Here is a 20,589-nt window from a genome sequence, read left to right as displayed (position 1 = left end):
TTTCCATTACTTTTGTAGAATTTCCTGATACTAAAAAGAACCACATTCACTTTTTTAGTGCTCAGATCTGTAACTAGCAGGTCTTGTTCCTTTTAACGTGCTGCTGTTCCTCTGATGTTATGGTGACTGAATAAGGCAGAGAAGCTTTAGAGTGGGAAAGAATATGGGCACCAAAGGTACAGACACTTGACTCCAAACTACAACTGTATCACATATAAGACTGTGATGGGAAAACGAGCCAACATCTCATTCTCGGTTGCTCATTTCTAAGTAGGAATTAGGTGACCCATTGCTGTTGCCTTAAATGTTTCTTACGTTAGAATATCAGAAAGTAGCTTCTGGTCATGTATTGCCTCATGACTGAACTTTATACAAGTGGTCAACCAGACCAGGTCCTTCTGATTTATGAAGCCCCAAACATCAGCCAAGAGCAACATGGTGTCTTGAAGCCCCACTTGCCACAGGAGACTCATGAGTAAAAACAGCGTTTAAATCCTCTCATCCCAGAGAACCTGTGTTTCTGATCTCACCTCGGCTGACTTCCCTGTAGACTGAGGCAGTTGTGAGGTCCGCAATACTGCCAGCATCCCCTGTGATACAGGAACAGTGCCTGCTAGTAAGAAAAGTCTCAAGTTCACTTTGCTTCAGAAAGAGTTAGGTCTGAGGTAAATCTACAAACTTAAGGCAGCGCTGAGCCTGAGGAGAGTCAGCAGCTGTCACTTCCTGTTGCTGTGAGCCCTGCTGTGGTTCTTTGAACACTAACAAATATAGGAAGACTCTATAAGCTGCAGAACTTTACCTCTTATGTCTATTTAATGATCCAAGGGATAGACCTCCACTTCTGGGAGATCCTGCTCTAAACAGAAGCTTCTGTCCCGCTGTCTCAGTGTCTTCCGTCTTCTAGAGACCTGTCGGAAAATGTCAGAACGGACGGCTTTCGGGACACAAAATTCCTTTCCTTTCATTCTGCTTCACTTCACTTTCCATCCGCTTTTATAGATAAGGTATTGCACTTGACTCCAGTAGTTCTGGTTTTGTCTTGACTCACTGAGATGTGTCCGGTGGTTTCCTTTCTTTCGGCATCCTATTTATAAGCCTTGCTTCATTGTGACATCTCTTTGAAGGATTACCTTTTAAAGGGAGTGGTGGGGGCATATAAGAAATCATACTAATTCTTGTATTTTTGTTATATAAATTTATGTATGCAAATAGGAAATTCCATGATCATGCTTAGCTTGTTCTGCGAGACCATTTTCTATCACTGAATTCCTTTATCAACTATTATTCTTACTAAAGCCAACACCAAGTTAAAGGGTAAACCTTATCATATCCTACATCATCAGCCTTCTGCTCTCAAAACAAAGCCAATCCAAATAAAATCAGAACCCCAGGTTCTTGTACTAAGAAATGGTTTGGAGCTCATAGAAAATTATTTTTCCTGTCTTTATAATATTATTTTCTAGTTTTGGGGCTGAGAAACACTTTTTTAATATATAATATGAAACAATGCTGATGGCATACGGCAGCATTCTTAGCACAAGCCCACATGGAAAACATCTGAGTATGTATGTCCCTTTAGCAAGTTTTTGATTCTTAAAGGTGACGTGGGATGCTTTGGAGGAGGATGTTGGGGAGAGCAGACAATGCATATCAGAAACCTCACTTGTAGAGCACACAGCCTCTCCTGGATTCTCCTGCCACACAACGAGCAGCTGCCTCAGCTCCTCGGCTTCTTTCAGAAGGGAAATAAATGCTTAGGATCGCAGTAATCCAGCTTTCGGATGAGCAATCAATTGCTAAATAAAAATAACAACGTCATGAGCTTGGCACGACGAACCATACCAAGTCTGTTCTTCAGTCTCTGAAACTAAACCTTGTTCTTACAACTACTGAGGAAAATAAGCCCTTGACTGACCCCGACCTGGTTATGTTTTAAAGGTTTCTGTCATTGTCCTTCGTATAAGTTTCCATCAAGGCAACAGCATGACCAGACACCAAGTGTAATATTATTATTACTATTACTATATTTCTATTATTATTGGGGTTTTTTAGCCCTAGTCTCATTACATGGCCCAAGAGATCTAAAACTTGCTATATAGCCCAAGCTGGCATCAAACTCATGATCCTCCAGCCTCAGACTCCAAAGTTCTACCATTAGAGATGTTTACCGCCTTTCCTGGCACGAGTTACTCCTAAGAACTCAATCTGCTAGTTCACCCCCATCAGGTTTTTTTTTAAAAAGACAATGCCATTAATTAACAAACTACTTTTTCATTGGTATTTAAGAAATTCAGCTCTCTATGACTTAGGCTCTCAGTAGCAATATTTCTAGTAACTCGGCTCTGAGTTCTGCAGCTCCCATGTTGCGGTAAAAATTAAAAAATGGATGGAGGCTCCAAGGAAGGTGGAGACAGAGGAGGAGGATTCCGGTCCAGGTGGTCTAGGTCAGTTTTATCTTGTCTAGGTGGGCGGTTTCTATCTTTATTAATTGGCAGTGACTTTATTCTGTGGATGTATTGTAGATTGAGAATTTAACATATAAATCTAATTGTTAAACTACAAGTTTCTAGAGCTTTGATTTTACGGGGCTACAGGGGATGTGAGCAAAGTTCCCAGCCGGCAGAGGTAACCTCTCTTAGTTCCGGAGGCTGTGCTAGGCAACAGAATGCCTGGGGCTAGCACAGCGGGTTGCCATGCTAGAACTGCCCGCAGAACTCAATGTGCCTGTCAGATGTGGTAACAACTGGCCAAGGGCACAGTGTGTGAGAGCAGCTGACAGAGACACAGCTGGGCATGGGAAGTGAGAACGTGCGGGAACCAGGTCCGCCTGTTTCTTTATCTTTACCGCAACTCTCCTATCTTACTGCCCAAGCCTGTCCATCCAACTTGCACACCAAACTAGTTTACTTCATTTGGAATTTCCTGTCTGACCAGAAGTGTTTATAGTGGGTGTCAAGAAGAAAATCAACAATTACAAAGGGGACTATTAATATAAATATGTAAGGAATTTTCAGTTAAAATTCAAATTTTTATTTACACATTTTATACACATTTTCCCCCTTTTCCACAGAAAACAAGAATGGAACAAGGAACAGTGGGAACTGCTGGCTGAACCAAGAGTCGGGAAGCCAAGGAGGCATCTTTCTTTGCATCACCTTCATAATCCCCTCAAGTTTAGGGACCTAAAAATGGAAAACTTTTTTGCATGTTAGGACTAAGGTGTTTGTTCATTTAAACTTTTTTTAAAAGCACTTACCTATCTAGTGACGACAAGAAAAAAGTATGCACTCTACAACTGGAGAGTGAGTCCCGAGCCTAGAGGCATGTGACTAACAACCTGAGCTCTGCAGGGAGTCTCCATCACACGTGCGCTGACATCCAGACTCCCTTCTCGAGCCTGTCTGACGTAGACTGAGAGGCATGAGTGGGTGCCACACATGCAAAGGGGAATGATGAAGGGAGTACCAGAACGAGCGTCTTACTCTGCACACATATACTAAGGATATGAGTTTTCCTGTATCACCTGTAAACTGCTTGCTTTATAGCCCCACTTCAAACACAGTGGTGCTGTTTGATACTGGGCTTCATTTCTTTTACTATATCAAGAAATAAACGTATATATTTTAATATCAGTTTTAACATTCCTAGTTTAATTATCTTAGGTACATTTACAATGCTCTAACTTGAAAGTAGAGAACTTGAAGGGGAAGCTAATAAAATATTTTAAGAAGAAAATAAGTATTTATTTTCTGTTTATCAGTTAGCCCTTTGCCACGAGCGTTGAAACAGTGAGAAAATGTTGTCTTGGCTTCACGGTTTGAAGAATGATGATGTTTGTCAAAAATTATTTTGTGGGTTTGACTGCATACATGTGTAAGCACTGCAGTCACCTGATTGCATCTGACACATTTAAAACCACTAGAATTACCAAGAAAATCAACTTGAACTAGTATATTTATCATGAAGAAATATATTATTAATTTCATTCAAGGAAATGGCCTCAGGGTCAGAATATACCAATGAAAGTCTACAAATTTCAATTTCAGGCATGGTACTTTTTGTAATTTACGGAGTAGAAATAACAGATTTATCAAGTTTGCCTAAGACAGCCAAAGCCTTAGTTGATTTATTTAATTAAGCTGAAGTAAAGGATAGAGTGCTTATGGCTGAGGGAGCTGTATGCAGTTATTCTCCTGGGCCGGGTGAGGCCAGGGAATGCCCGTGGAGCAGTACTCTCCACAGGAAAGCCAGACCGCCCCAGGGCGTGCAGGACAGAGGGACATGCAAAGGAACCAGTTACTTGTTAGAGTAAGGAAGAGGATGGGAGTGAAATGATGGGGAAGAATAGACTCCACAGTACAACCCACTCATTTCCATGCTGGCCTAAAGAAGTAAACAGGAGGAGAAATAAACAAGGGGAGGAAGGACAAAGAGCATACACCTAATGAGTTCCTAACAATGGTATCTGTATAGAACTAAAAGTAGTTAGGTCCAAGAAGAAAGGCTAAAGAGATTTTTGCAAGGTAAGACTTATGAAGAAATTTCACGTTATATAAATTGGTTTTAAGAAGGAAGTTTGATGCTGACTTTTCAGGGAGTTTTAGTAATAAACTAGATGAGGTAACTTTCTGGATTCCTTTAGCCCAGAAATCACACGTTCATATGCATAAGAACTAGTCTGCTCTGTGAATATCGTTAAGGAGAGTGTTAGCATAAAAATTAGGAGAAAAAATATAAGTAGCTCTAGGACAGGTCATGGAGAAATATGAATTCTGCACAGCACACAAAAATGACACCTACTATATGACATATCACATGCTTAAGAATGTACAAATTAAATTCCTCAGAGTTTAATGAACACTTGAGTTAAATATGGAAATGAACAATTCATTTTGGAACAGTAGGATGTAGGAAAAAGGTAACAAAAAAACATTTGGGTATTAGATCTTCACAAAAGTATCTTTAAATGGCCAAATGGGTATTAAATGTATATACACAATGAAAGAACGGATTGATTATATTTTTTAATATTTCTTTTTAGTTTTGTTCATTTTCTACAAACTTAGTGTGAAGGATGAAAAGAGAACATCTCAACCAAAATGGCATTAATGAATTCCTTTGGGATCAGGAGTTTAATTACTATCTTAAGGTATATAAATTATAACATGGCCACTGCCGTATCCCAGGGCAAAGTCCTAGCATTTGGTGAATTTTTAAAGAACAACTAATAGCATGTTCTCTTTAAAGCAGGCAAAACAATCACAGTCACTGGATAACATCTACTACAAAGAAATGATCTTTAATATCATCTTTAACATATTAAAAAAAAACAGAAGTGGCAATTCAATAAGGATCCTTCCATTGCTCTTTATACAGATTTAAATGCTGTCTTATAATTTATCAGTTATATTTATTTATAATTGGTAACTTTCTAATCACTTGGATTAGAAATTACAGTATTTACTGAGCTAAACTTTCACAAAATAAGGCACAACTACATGATCACAAATAGTAAACACAATATAAATAATGAACCCAAAACTAAAGGAGAAAATACTCATGCGAAACTATGTACAGAGGCTATGGATACAGGATCCAATTCAGAGAAGCATAAAATGTTAGACTTGTCGGTGGCTGGACCATGTTACAGTTAGTTCATCACTACTTACAGAAAGAACACAGTGGGCTTTTATTCTATATCATACAACTTTACATGAATTCAGGAAGTTTATACACAGTATTCACATGTGCAACAATAACAATTTGATCATTGAAATTCAGGCAAAGGGCAATTAAGACACAAAAAATGTGGCACATTATAATTCTAGAAGATCATTCATCAAGCTTATGTCTTAGGAGTACTAAATTGATGGCACATTTAAATCTTATAGATCAAGTTATCCATGGTTTTAATAGCCAAAGTGCATTAAAAAAAACTGCTATAGTTAAACAGGTCACAAATATCAAAATATACGGCTGTCATTTGCCTTCTACTTAAAGGCTAAACATCTTATGCAAATGCAAGAGTAAAAAAGTAGCCATAAAGACCTCGAAACTATATAAAATAATCATGAAGACCTTTCAAGAGTCATGGGAACATAAATTTGGCAGTTGCTATTTAATATTACAATAAGGAAACTATTAAACTAGCTAATTCCACTTTAAGAGGTAGTTGAACAAAATGTTTATTTGTATACTGCACTGAGGTTTTTGTGTTTCTTTCTTCTCTTTCTTCAAAGCAAGTAAGTCCTATATCGCAGCTTTACCTGCTATCTATTACAAATATTCTGTACATACAGTTTATTGTACACAAACCCAGCACAACCTGATTTTAACTCCCCTTTCTGTGCTGGGGTTTGCAGTTTGCCAGTATCTGATACCAATTTCACATGATAGCCAAGAATCAGACTCTGTGCATGGCAGCTCCGACCCCCTGACGATACAACTCTACTAGCAAACATCTAACTGTACAGCCAGAAAGAACTCACAAGACTTCTTAATTAAACGAGAAAAAAAATCTTAAGGTTTTGTTTGTAGTCCATACTGAACTGGTAATAGTTAAGAGGAACAAATGGTTTTTGGCTTCTTTGTGTCATCAGTACAGTAGAGTGTAGTAGAGACATTAAGTAGAGACACTATTTGGGGACCTACGACATAAGGTTAATTGGGGGGGAACAAGAAAATTACTATAAACACATATGGTTTTCTTTTTGCCATCCCTAAAAAAAAAGTCTTCAGTGTCTTCAATTAACTGATGAAATGAACAAATATTTTAATCCAGAATTTTCACAAAGTAGTGCTGTGAATATGTGCATTTTTCTCACATACTTCTAGGTATTTATATGCAAAAACCAAAGATGTAGAATTAGGACTACCTGAAAGGGTTCACAATTATGTAAATTGCATGAGGAGCTCAGTCTATTGCCCAACTATTATTTTTTTTTTTTTTTTGGTTCTTTTTTTCGGAGCTGGGGACCGAACCCAGGGCCTTGCGCTTCCTAGGTAAGCGCTCTACCACTGAGCTAAATCCCCAGCCCCTATTATTTTTAATATAGAGCCCAAGGATATGTACTTATCCAGGTCCTGGGATATAATCAGCATCCTTAGTAATTACCAAAAGCAGGGTTTAGCTTTGCTTAATGATTAAAAATTATATGTCAGTCTCTAGTTTGTGTATGTTTTATGTCATAAACACGAAGATTCCAGCATATTCCTGACAGCAGTGTGTATTATAAATTCTTTCTTGCAAATGAAGCATTAGCTCTTATCTTTCTCTGCTATTACTATTAAGTGACTGCAATGATTCAATGTATAACTTTATATTTCTTCTTCAGAAAGATAATTTAAAACCTAGTATGTATTAAGCTCAGTCTTCGGATGCTTCCCAACAATAAGCTTATCGGTTGGCAGACAAATGACCTTTAAAGGGTCTAGCAACTGTGTTTCCATTTTTATCATAATTTAGGCGCTCCTAGGTATATGGAGGGGAGGGCTATATGGACCTGTTCTGTAGCTGTTGTGTAATCTCACAGCACTACTTTTACAAAGTTAAAAGATCCCCAGTCAATATGGACCCCTCACCAGAGACATGAAGGCAGCTTTCTAAGTGTCCATGTATTCTTTCCTATTGGGTTAAGAACTATAAAGAAGAATTTTACTATTTCCTTCCTGTTTGTCTTCAGATACAACAGTAGCAGTAGCAGTTCCTATCTCTGAAAGGCTAAACTGCACGCACAATTACAGTGAGGTTGAGCTACGCTTAGGAAGATTAGAAAGCAAACTCCTAAAGATGCCAAGAGGAGGGAGTGAGGCTGTGCTGTGAGATCAGAAAACTTTCTACCAGCAAACAAACGAGACCAGGCCACCCCAGGGCTCTACTACTCACCCTCCAGTTTAGGGGGCGGGGGAGAGTTTCATATAATATTTTAAGGGACTGTGTGGATGTCTGAAATAAGATAGAGAAATGGAAATTAACTCTAGTTTCATAAATACAATCCCAGAAGTACCATACATTTTATATAGGAGTTCGTCAAATCTACTTGAGAATTTAATCAATACTGCCCAAACAAAAACACACTCAAATTTATGGTTAACACATCATTTAGCATAAACTGCATTTACAACACTCAAGTAATAAGTATAACAACATAATTGAGCTACAGACCTATACATGAGAAAGACAGTAAATGTTACATTCCTGTGCATGACTCCACCGAGAGAACTGTTACTGTGCAACAAAGCCACAAGTGACACAAGCCATCCAGATACTCTACACATACTCCAAGAGAAAGCAGCTAAGGAAGTGTACTCATCATTTGTGAATAATTAAATTATATTTAAAAAAATACATTGCTATTTTCTGTCCAAAGATTATTTACATTTCATTGGCTAATTCTGACCTTGGCATGAAAGCTGGTTTAGGGGCTTAATGGAAAAAAGTAATTAAAGATGAACCCAAGTCTCACAAAAATAGAAGAGTTTTACTTGATACTGGTATCATTCCAAAATATACGAATTTCAATTTGGCCTAGTATGCAACCAGAGTCCAAATCAATTTATTAAAAGTCTAATGTTAGTGTGATACTACTCTGCACTTGTGATAACCCGTTATCCTTGCAAATCATTGAAACATGCATCACAGACACGAACAGGCTTCTTCGAAGAAGGAGTTAAGGCGTTTTTGGCTGAACACTCAGCACAGAAGATATTTCCACACTGTCGGCAGTGGTGCTGGTAAGACAAAAATTAAACAGTTTCAAGGACAGACACTATGGCACGAACTTTCTAAGCTACATGACTGTTACAAAGCACAGTGTGAAGGTCTGATGATACTCTGTGAGTATGTGAGATTATCCCCCATGTAATCTAATCCATAAACTGGTCAAACACAGAGGTATCATTTTAGATGGGCTTTGCTTCAATCCTAGAATTCCCAAGAGAAGTCTAGGAAGCCCTTCTTTTAAAGCACTCCTATCAAAACTCTTCCTATTCACCAAAGCCCCAGGAACACTGTCTTCTTCACTTGGAATGTAAACATAATAGACTCATATACAGTACATTTCTGTAAATGGCTCTGCTTTTGTTTCTTCATGTATAATTAAGACACACAAGTTGACTAACTACTTCAGAAAACAACTGCTCCAGGGAACAGCCAGTAAAAAAGAAGTGACTGGATTTAAAACTAAGATTCAAACACATGAGATAACCAGAACCTGGCCTGCATGCACTGATATTAAGGACCCCACAGCGCAGCTCTGGGGTGGCTCACCCGCCGCACGGTGACTGAGAAGCACTTCCCACAGGACATGCAGTTCTGTACCTCGTTGTCTTCTGCCCACTTTCTGTTCAGGGCTTGTGTGTGTTTGATCTGTTTTTAAAAAGATTTGATACATTAGATATGTAACATTTTACAGAATGGTGAACTGGTCACCTGTTGCAGGTATTTACAAAATTTTGACTTTATGCTATATGAAACAAAATTTTACAGTCAGAAATACTATTCCATTTGTCAGAATAGCTACATTCATAAATCTGAACAACAAAACAGAATTAAATAATATTTTTATTTTCCGAGGCTACAATTACAGAATTCTGGCAGTTTTACATGTGCCGTATAACAGCAGCACACTTTCCTCATGATCACCTCACTTTCTGTTCACTTTTGCTGCCGGCCCCCTCCCTGCTTGAGATGAGACAAGGTCTTGATTTGTAGTCTAGGCTGACTTCCAACTTGAAGTGATCTCCCTGCCTCTTCCCTTGTAGCGCTAGATTTAAAGATCTGCACCACCATGCCTAGCTTGAGATCATTCCTTTAAATATCTACCAACTTATTTATTTATTCCTTTGTATTCCTGAATGTTTAAAATTTCTTCTTCTGTGACAGTCCTAGAATGATGTCACTCTCAAACAAGAGGCCTCTGGAACCTTTTTATCTTTCACATAAGTACTACTAAAAATCTACAAAATATCTCTACAAGGAGTTGCCCAGTTTTGCATGGCCATGTATAGGAGAGAAGGACATGGTTCCTGCCCCTGCAACAGAGCCAGCAGGTGTGGGCCTCCATGAGTGTTGATGGTTGCTGTGGGAATAAGGCCTGTTTTTATAATGATAATGTACACATTTTTATGCTCCTCTCCTGAAAAATGTCTTCTCTGCCAAGGTTAATCGTTCAATGATAATCAGAGACCTCCTGAGTCCAGGAGGCACAGGTGTGGCTAATTTCTCAGTAAAATGGTAAACACTGAGATCTCCAGGACAGCCCTCAAGGCTGTGGGAAAGAACTCTAAAAACATGAGTTCAAAAATATGTAATTCTCAACTATGCAAAATACAAGGATCTAATGAATCATCTAGGAAGCTTCACAGATCTAAAGAACAGAAACAGCTGCACTACAAGCCAGCTTGTCAGAAACATTAACAAAGGAGATAAGGAGACTGAGGGAGTGGTGCTCACAGGGAGAGAGAAACTGGAGGGTAAGAAAGTATCTGAATCACCAGGCACCTTACCTGTAGGGACTGGTTTTCTCTGCCCAGCTCCTGCACAGCTGCAGTTGTGTTATCCAGCTTTCTTTGCAACTCTAGGACTTTGGTCTGAAGCTTTTCTATTTCACCTTCTCCTTTAAGACATCTTACAGAATAGATTGCAAAGCCAAAGTTAATATTTAAGAAATCATTAAAAGCACTTCCTGTGTTTACCAGAAGTCCCACACTCGTGGATCCCGGCCCTCAGCAGCTCTCTGCTCCCAAACCCCGAGGGAGAGAGACCTCACTGCCTGGTCAGGTGGGCATTCCCGAGGCTGCAGAGCGGAGGAGACCACCAACACTGCCCACCCCTGCCCACATCCCTGGCCCAAGAGGAAACAGTATAAGGCCTCTGGGTTCCCGTAGGGGAGGGCCCAGGAGCAGCAGGACCCCTGCGCCTGAGACACCGCCGGAACCTGAAGGAAACAGACAGGATAAACAGTCTCTGCACCCAAATCCCGTGGGAGGGAGAGCTAAACCTACAGAGAGGCAGACACGCCTGGGAAACCAGAATAGACTGCACTCTGCACACATCCAGACGCCAGAGGAAAACACCAAACGCCATCTGGAACCCTGGTGCACCGAGGCTCCCTGAAAGAGCGGCGCAGATCTTCCCAGTTGCTGCCGCCGCAGAGAGGACTTAGGCAGTACCCCACGAGCAAACTTGAGCCTCGGAACCACGGGTAAGACCAACTTTTCCGCTGCAAGAAACCTGCCTGCTGAACTCAGGACACACAGAGGCAAAATTCCTCTAGGACCGGGCACTTCCTGTGTTTACCGGAAGTCCCACACCCGCGAATCCCGGCCCGCAGCAGCTATCTGCTCCCAAACCCCGTGGGAGAGAGACCTCACCGCCTCGTCAGGTGGGCACTCCCGAGGCTGCAGAGCGGAGGAGACCACCAACACTGCCCACCCCTGCCCACATCCCTGGCCCAAGAGGAAACTGTATAAGGCCTCTGGGTTCCCGTAGGGGAGGGCCCAGGAACGGCAGGACCCCTGTGCCTAAGACACCGCCGGAACCTGAAGGAAACAGACCGGATAAACAGTTCTCTGCACCCAAATCCCGTGGGAGGGAGAGCTAAACCTTCAGAGAGGTAGACACGCCTGGGAAACCAGAAGAGACTGCACTCTGCACACACATCTCAGATGCCAGAGGAAAACACCAAACGCCATCTAGAACCCTGGTGCACGGAGACTCCCAGAAAGGACGGCGCATATCTTCCTGGTTGCTGCCGCCGCAGAGAGCTCGTGGGCAGCACCCCTCGAGCAAACTTGAGCTTCAGGACCACAGGTAAGACCAACTTTTCTGCTGCAAGTGACCTGCCTGGTGAACTCAAGACACAGGCCCACAGGAACAGCTGAAGACTGTAGAGAGGAAAAACTACACGCCCGAAAGCAGAACACTGTCCCCACAACTGGCTGAAAGAAAACAGGAACACAGGTCTACAGCACTCCTGACACACAGGCTTATAGGACAGTCTAGCCACTGTCAGAAATAGCACAACAAAGTAACACTAGACATAATCTGATGGCGAGAGGCAAGCGCAGGAACCCAAGCAACAGAAACCAAGACTACATGGCATCATCGGAGCCCAATTCTCCCACGAAAATAAACATGGAATATCCACACACACCAGAAAAGCAAGATCTAGTTTCAAAATCATATTTGATCATGATGCTGGAGGACTTCAAGAAAGACGTGAAGAACTCCCTTAGAGAACAAGTAGAAGCCTACAGAGAGGGATCGCAAAAATGCCTGAAAGAATTCCAGGAAAACATAAATAAACAAGTAGAAACCCACAGAGAGGAGACACAAAAATCCCTGAAAGAATTCCAGGAAAACACAATCAAACAGTTGAAGGAATTAAAAATGGAAATAGAAGCAATCAAGAAAGAACACATGGAAACAACCCTGGATATAGAAAATCAAAAGAAGAGACAGGGAGCTGTAGATACAAGCTTCATCAACAGAATACAAGAGATGGAAGAGAGAATCTCAGGAGCAGAAGATTCCATAGAAATCATTGACTCAACTGTCAAAGATAATGTAAAGCAGAAAAAGCTACTGGTCCAAAACATACAGGAAATCCAGGACTCAATGAGAAGATCAAAACTAAGGATAATAGGTATAGAAGAGAGTGAAGACTCCCAGCTCAAAGGACCAGTAAATATCTTCAACAAAATCATAGAAGAAAACTTCCCTAACCTAAAAAAAGAGATACCCATAGGCATACAAGAAGCTTACAGAACTCCAAATAGATTGGACCAGAAAAGAAACACCTCCCGTCACATAACAGTCAAAACACCAAACGCACAAAATAAAGAAAGAATATTAAAAGCAATAAGGGAAAAAGGTCAAGTAACATATAAAGGCAGACCTATCAGAATCACAACAGACTTTTCGCCAGAAACTATGAAGGCCAGAAGATCCTGGACAGATGTCATACAGACACTAAGAGAACACAAATGCCAGCCCAGGTTACTGTATCCTGCAAAACTCTCAATTAACATAGATGGACAAACCAAGATATTCCATGACAAAACCAAATTTACACAATATCTTTCTACAAATCCAGCACTACAAAGGATAATAAAGGGTAAAGCCCAACATAAGGAGGCAAGCTATACCCTAGAAGAAGCAAGAAACTAATTGTCTTGGCAACAAAACAAAGAAAAGCACACAAACATAACCTCACATCCAAATATGAATATAACAGGAAGCAATAATCACTATTCCTTAATATCTCTCAACATCAATGGCCTCAACTCCCCAATAAAAAGACATAGATTAACAAACTGGATACACAACGAGGACCCTGCATTCTGCTGCCTACAGGAAACACACCTCAGAGACAAAGACAGACACTACCTCAGAGTGAAAGGCTGGAAAACAACTTTCCAAGCAAATGGTGGGAAGAAGCAAGCTGGAGTAGCCATTCTAATATCAAATAAAATCAATTTTCAATTAAAAGTCATCAAAAAAGATAAGGAAGGACACTTCATATTCATCAAAGGAAAAATCCACCAAGATGAACTCTCAATCCTAAATATCTATGCCCCAAATACAAGGGCACCTACATACGTAAAAGAAACCTTACTAAAGCTGAAAACACACATTGCACCTCACACAATAATAGTGGGAGATTTCAACACCCCACTCTCATCAATGGACAGACCATGGAAACAGAAATTACACAGAGACGTAGACAGACTAAGAGAAGTCATGAGCCAAATGGACTTAACAGATATTTATAGAACATTCTACCCTAAAGCAAAAGGATATACCTTCTTCTCAGCTCCTCATGGTACTTTCTCCAAAATTGACCATATAGTTGGTCAAAAAACGGGCCTCAACAGGTACAGAAAGATAGAAATAATCCCATGCGTGCTATCAGACCACCACGGCCTAAAACTGGTCTTCAATAACAACAAGGGAAGAATGCCCACATATACGTGGAAATTGAACAATGCTCTACTCAATGATAACCTAGTCAAGGAAGAAATAAAGAAAGAAATGAAAAACTTTTTAGAATTTAATGAAAATGAAGGTACAACATACCCAAACTTATGGGACACAATGAAAGCTGTGCTAAGAGGAAAACTCATAGCGCTGAGTGCCTGCAGAAAGAAACAGGAAAGAGCATATGTCAGCAGCTTGACAGCACACCTAAAAGCTCTAGAGCAAAAAGAAGCAAATACACCCAGGAGGAGTAGAAGGCAGGAAATAATCAAACTCAGAGCTGAAATCAACCAAGTAGAAACAAAAAGGACCATAGAAAGAATCAACAGAACCAAAAGTTGGTTCTTTGAGAAAATCAACAAGATAGATAAACCCTTAGCCAGACTAACGAGAGGACCCAGAGAGTGTGTCCAAATTAACAAAATCAGAAATGAAAAGGGAGACATAACTACAGATTCAGAGGAAATTCAAAAAATCATCAGATCTTCCTATAAAAGCCTATATTCAACAAAACTTGAAAATCTACAGGAAATGGACAATTTCCTAGACAAATACCAGGTACCGAAGTTAAATCAGGAACAGATAAACCAGTTAAACAACCCCATAACTCCTAAGGAAATAGAAGCAGTCATTAAAGGTCTCCCAACCAAAGAGACCAGGTCCAGACGGGTTTAGTGCAGAATTCTATCAGACCTCCATAGAAGACCTCATACCAATATTATCCAAACTATTCCACAAAATTGAAACAGATGGATCACTCCCGAATTCCTTCTATGAAGCCACAATTACTCTTATACCTAAACCACACAAAGACCCAACAAAGAAAGAGAACTTCAGACCAATTTCCCTTATGAATATCGACGCAAAAATACTCAATAAAATTCTGGCAAACCGAATTCAAGAGCACATCAAAACAATCATCCACCATGATCAAGTAGGCTTCATCCCAGGCATGCAGGGATGGTTTAATATACGGAAAACCATCAACGTGATCCATTATATAAACAAACTGAAAGAACAGAACCACATGATCATTTCATTAGATGCTGAGAAAGCATTTGACAAAATTCAACACCCCTTCATGATAAAAGTCCTGGAAAGAATAGGAATTCAAGGCCCATACCTAAACATAGTAAAAGCCATATACAGCAAACCAGTTGCTAACATTAAACTAAATGGAGAGAAACTTGAAGCAATCCCACTAAAATCAGGGACTAGACAAGGCTGCCCACTCTCTCCCTACTTATTCAATATAGTTCTTGAAGTTCTAGCCAGAGCAATCAGACAACAAAAGGAGATCAAAGGGATACAGATCGGAAAAGAAGAGGTCAAAATATCACTATTTGCAGATGATATGATAGTATATTTAAGTGATCCCAAAAGTTCCACCAGAGAACTACTAAAGCTGATAAACAACTTCAGCAAAGTGGCTGGGTATAAAATTAACTCAAATAAATCAGTTGCCTTCCTCTATACAAAAGAGAAACAAGCCGAGAAAGAAATTAGGGAAACGACACCCTTCATAATAGACCCAAATAATATAAAGTACCTCGGTGTGACTTTAACCAAGCAAGTAAAAGATCTGTACAATAAGAACTTCAAGTCACTGAAGAAAGAAATTGAAGAAGACCTCAGAAGATGGAAAGATCTCCCATGCTCATGGATTGGCAGGATTAATATAGTAAAAATGGCCATTTTACCAAAAGCAATCTACAGATTCAATGCAATCCCCATCAAAATACCAATCCAATTCTTCAAAGAGTTAGACAGAACAATTTGCAAATTCATCTGGAATAACAAAAAACCCAGGATAGCTAAAGCTATCCTCAACAATAAAAGGACTTCAGGGGGAATCACTATCCCTGAACTCAAGCAGTATTACAGAGCAATAGTGATAAAAACTGCATGGTATTGGTACAGAGACAGACAGATAGACCAATGGAATAGAATTGAAGACCCAGAAATGAACCCACACACCTATGGTCACTTGATTTTTGACAAAGGAGCCAAAACCATCCAATGGAAAAAAGATAGCATTTTCAGCAAATGGTGCTGGTTCAACTGGAGGGCAACATGTAGAAGAATGCAGATCGATCCCTGCTTATCACCCTGTACAAAGCTTAGGTCGAAGTGGATCAAGGACCTCCACATCAAACCAGACACACTCAAACTAATAGAAGAAAAACTAGGGAAGCATCTGGAACACATGGGCACTGGAAAAAATTTCCTGAACAAAACACCAATGGCTTATGCTCTAAGATCAAGAATTGACAAATGGGATCTCATAAAACTGCAAAGCTTCTGTAAGGCAAAGGACACTGTGGTTAGGACAAAACGGCAACCAACAGATTGGGAAAAGATCTTTACCAACCCTACAACAGATAGAGGCCTTATATCCAAAATATACAAAGAACTCAAGAAGTTAGACCGCAGGGAAACAAATAACCCTATTAAAAAATGGGGTTCAGAGCTAAACAAAGAATTCACAGCTGAGGAATGCCGAAGGGCTGAGAAACACCTAAAGAAATGTTCAACATCTTTAGTCATAAGGGAAATGCAAATCAAAACAACCCTGAGATTTCACCTCACACCAGTGCGATTGGCTAAGATCAAAAACTCAGGTGACAGCAGATGCTGGCGAGGTTGTGGAGAAAGAGGAACACTCCTCCATTGTTGGTGGGATTGCAGACTGGTAAAACCATTCTGGAAATCAGTCTGGAGGTTCCTCAGAAAATTGGACATTGAACTGCCTGAGGATCCAGCTATACCTCTCTTGGGCATATACCCAAAAGATGCCTCAACATATAAAAGAGACACGTGCTCCACTATGTTCATCGCAGCCTTATTTATAATAGCCAGAAAATGGAAAGAACCCAGATGCCCTTCAACAGAGGAATGGATACAGAAAATGTGGTACATCTACACAATGGAATACTACTCAGCTATCAAAAACAACGAGTTTATGAAATTCGTAGGCAAATGGTTGGAACTGGAAAATATCATCCTGAGTGAACTAACCCAATCACAGAAAGACATACATGGTATGCACTCATTGATAAGTGGCTATTAGCCCAAATGCTTGAATTACCCTAGATCCCTAGAACAAACGAAACTCAAGACGGATGATCAAAATGTGAATGCTTCACTCCTTCTTTAAATGAGGAAAAAGAATACCCTTGGCAGGGAAGGGAGAGGCAAAGATTAAAACAGAGACTGAAGGAACACCCATTCAGAGCCTGTCCCACATTTGGCCCATACATATACAGCCACCCAATTGGACTAGATGGATGAAGCAAAGAAGTGCAGACCGACAGGAGCCGGATGTAGATCGCTCCTGAGAGACACAGCCAGAATACAGCAAATACAGAGGCGAATGCCAGCAGCAAACCACTGAACTGAGAATAGGTCCCCTATTGAAGGAATCAGAGAAAGAACTGGAAGAGCTTGAAGGGGCTCGAGACCCCAAAAGTACAACAATGCCAAGCAACCAGAGCTTCCAGGGACTAAGCCACTACCTAAAGACTATACATGGACTGACCCTGGACTCTGACCCCATAGGTAGCAATGAATATCCTAGTAAGAGCACCAGTGGAAGGGGAAGCCCTGGGTCCTGCTAAGACTGAACCCCCAGTGAACTAGTCTATGGGGGGAGGGCGGCAATGGTGGGAGGGTTGGGAGGGGAACACCCATAAGGAAGGGGAGGGGGGAGGGGGATGTTTGCCCGGAAACCGGGAAAGGGAATAACACTCGAAATGTATATAAGAAATACTCAAGTTAATAAAAAAAAAAAAAAAAAAAAAAAAAAAAAGGAGGTCAAGGGGATACAGATCGGAAAAGAAGAGGTCAAAATATCACTATTTGCAGATGATATGATAGTTTATTTAAGTGATCCCAAAAGTTCCACCAGAGAACTACTAAAGCTGATAAACAACTTCAGCAAAGTGGCTGGGTATAAAATTAACTCAAATAAATCAGTAGCCTTCCTCTACACAAAAGAGAAACAAGCCGAGAAAGAAATTAGGGAAACGACACCCTTCATAATAGACCCAAATAATATAAAGTACCTCGGTGTGACTTTAACAAAGCAAGTAAAAGATCTCTACAATAAGAACTTCAAGACACTGAGGAAAGAAATTGAAGAAGACCTCAGAAGATGGAAAGATCTCCCATGCTCATGGATTGGCAGGATTAATATAGTAAAAATGGCCATTTTACCAAAAGCGATCTACAGATTCAATTCAATCCCCATCAAAATACCAATCCAATTCTTCAAAGAGTTAGACAGAACAATTCGCAAATTCATCTGGAATAACAAAAAACCCAGGATAGCTAAAACTATCCTCAACAATAAAAGGACTTCAGGGGGAATCACTATCCCTGAACTCAAGCAGTATTACAGAGCAATAGTGATAAAAACTGCATGGTATTGGTACAGAGACGGACAGATAGACCAGTGGAATAGAATTGAAGACCCAGAAATGAACCCACACACCTATGGTCACTTGATTTTTGACAAAGGAGCCAAAACCATCCAATGGAAAAAAGATAGCATTTTCAGCAAATGGTGCTGGTTCAACTGGAGGGCAACATGTAGAAGAATGCAGATTGATCCATGCTTATCACCCTGTACAAAGCTTAAGTCCAAGTGGATCAAGGACCTCCACATCAAACCTGATACACTCAAACTAATAGAAGAAAAACTAGGGAAGCATCTGGAACACATGGGCACTGGAAAAAATTTCCTGAACAAAACACCAATGGCTTATGCTCTAAGATCAAGAATCGACAAATGGGATCTCATAAAACTGCAAAGCTTCTGTAAGGCAAAGGACACGGTGGTTAGGACAAAACGGCAACCAACAGATTGGGAAAAGATCTTTACCAATCCTACAACAGATAGAGGCCTTATATCCAAAATATACAAAGAACTCAAGAAGTTAGACCGCAGGGAGACAAATAACCCTATTAAAAAATGGGGCTCAGAGCTAAACAAAGAATTCACAGCTGAGGAATGCCGAATGGCTGAGAAACACCTAAAGAAATGTTCAACATCTTTAGTCATAAGGGAAATGCAAATCAAAACAACCCTGAGATTTCACCTCACACCAGTGAGAATGGCTAAGATCAAAAACTCAGGTGACAGCAAATGCTGGCGAGGATGTGGAGAAAGAGGAACACTCCTCCATTGTTGGTGGGATTGCAGACTGGTAAAACCATTCTGGAAATCAGTCTGGAGGTTCCTCAGAAAATTGAACATTGAACTACCTGAGGATCCAGCTATACCTCTCTTGGGCATATACCCAAAAGATGCCCCAACATATAAAAAAGACACATGCTCCACTATGTTCATCGCAGCCTTATTTATAATAGCCAGAAGCTGGAAAGAACCCAGATGCCCTTCAACAGAGGAATGGATACAGAAAATGTGGTACATCTACACAATGGAATATTACTCAGCTATCAAAAACAACGGCTTTATGAAATTCGTAGGCAAATGGTTGGAACTGGAAAATATCATCCTGAGTGAGCTAACCCAATCACAGAAAGACATACATGGTATGCACTCACTGATAAGTGGCTATTAGCCCAAATGCTTGAATTACCCTAGATGCCTAGAACAAATGAAACTCGAGACGGATGATCAAAAAGTGAATGCTTCACTCCTTCTCTAAAAGGGGAACAAGAATACCCTTGGCAGGGAAGAGAGAGGCAAAGATTAAAACGGAGACTGAAGGAACACCCATTCAGAGCCTGCCCCACATGTGGCCCATACATATACAGCCACCCAATTAGACAAGATGGATGAAGCAAAGAAGTGCAGGCTGACAGGAGCCGGATGTAGATCGCTCCTGAGAGACACAGCCAGAATACAGCAAATACAGAGTCGAATGCCAGCAGCAAACCACTGAACTGAGAATAGGACCCCCGTTGAAGGAATCAGAGAAAGAACTGGAAGAGCTTGAAGGGGCTCGAGACCCCATATGTACAACAATGCCAAGCAACCAGAGCTTCCAGGGACTAAGCCACTACCTAAAGACTATACATGGACTGACCCTGGACTCTGACCTCATAGGTAGCAATGAATATCCTAGTAAGAGCACCAGTGGAAGGGGAAGCCCTGGGTCCTGCTAAGACTGAACCCCCAGTGAACGTGATTGTTGGGGGGAGGGCAGCAATGGGGGGAGGGTGGGAAGGGGAACACCCATCAGGAAGAGGAGGGGGAGGGGGATGTTTGCCCGGAAACCAAAGAATTATTATTAAGTATTAAATAAATTAAAAAAAAATCATTAAAGACCTTTCCGGAAGAGAACTAATGGAATACTTTGGTAATTTTATACATAATACATTAAATTCAGCTATTTATTTTCTTTTAAAGTCTGAATTTTTACATGGTTGCTTACATACCTACAAGGGTTACACACTTTCGTCAACATTTGGTCTAGTAGGAAAAGGTGGACAATATTTCTATTATTTATAATAGATACAAACTAATTTTTTTTATTATTTTTTGGCTTTTTGCCAGGCAGGGATTCTCTGTGTAGCCCTAACTGTCCTGGAACTCACTCTGTTTACTAGGGCGGCCTTGAACTGAAGAGATCCACCCACCT

The 20,589-nt window shown here is 40.5% G+C and overlaps 1 protein-coding gene across 8 annotated transcripts in view; it reads right to left on the bottom strand.

Moving 5' to 3' along the window:
* Positions 1-5,004: 5,004 nt before the first annotated feature.
* Eea1 (early endosome antigen 1) overlaps positions 5,005-20,589 on the bottom strand; it is a 167,528-nt gene continuing 151,943 nt past the window's right edge. For 7 of the 8 annotated variants that reach the window (XM_039080107.2, XM_039080106.2, XM_063263461.1 and 4 more), the window contains 3 exons: positions 10,507-10,627; positions 9,269-9,367; positions 5,005-8,730 (listed from right to left, as the gene is read on the bottom strand). In XM_039080107.2, the coding sequence (XP_038936035.1) occupies positions 8,608-8,730; positions 9,269-9,367; positions 10,507-10,627 (343 nt within the window). In that variant the 3' untranslated portion in view covers positions 5,005-8,607. The remainder of the gene's footprint in view (positions 8,731-9,268; positions 9,368-10,506; positions 10,628-20,589) is intronic. The other variant, NM_001427400.1, reaches the window with a different exon arrangement.

The sequence above is a fragment of the Rattus norvegicus genome, chromosome 7 (genome assembly GCF_036323735.1).
Source record: "Rattus norvegicus strain BN/NHsdMcwi chromosome 7, GRCr8, whole genome shotgun sequence".
NCBI lineage: Eukaryota > Metazoa > Chordata > Mammalia > Rodentia > Muridae > Rattus > Rattus norvegicus.
Note: the sequence above shows the minus strand (reverse complement) of the source record. Positions and strands in the feature narration are given on the sequence as shown.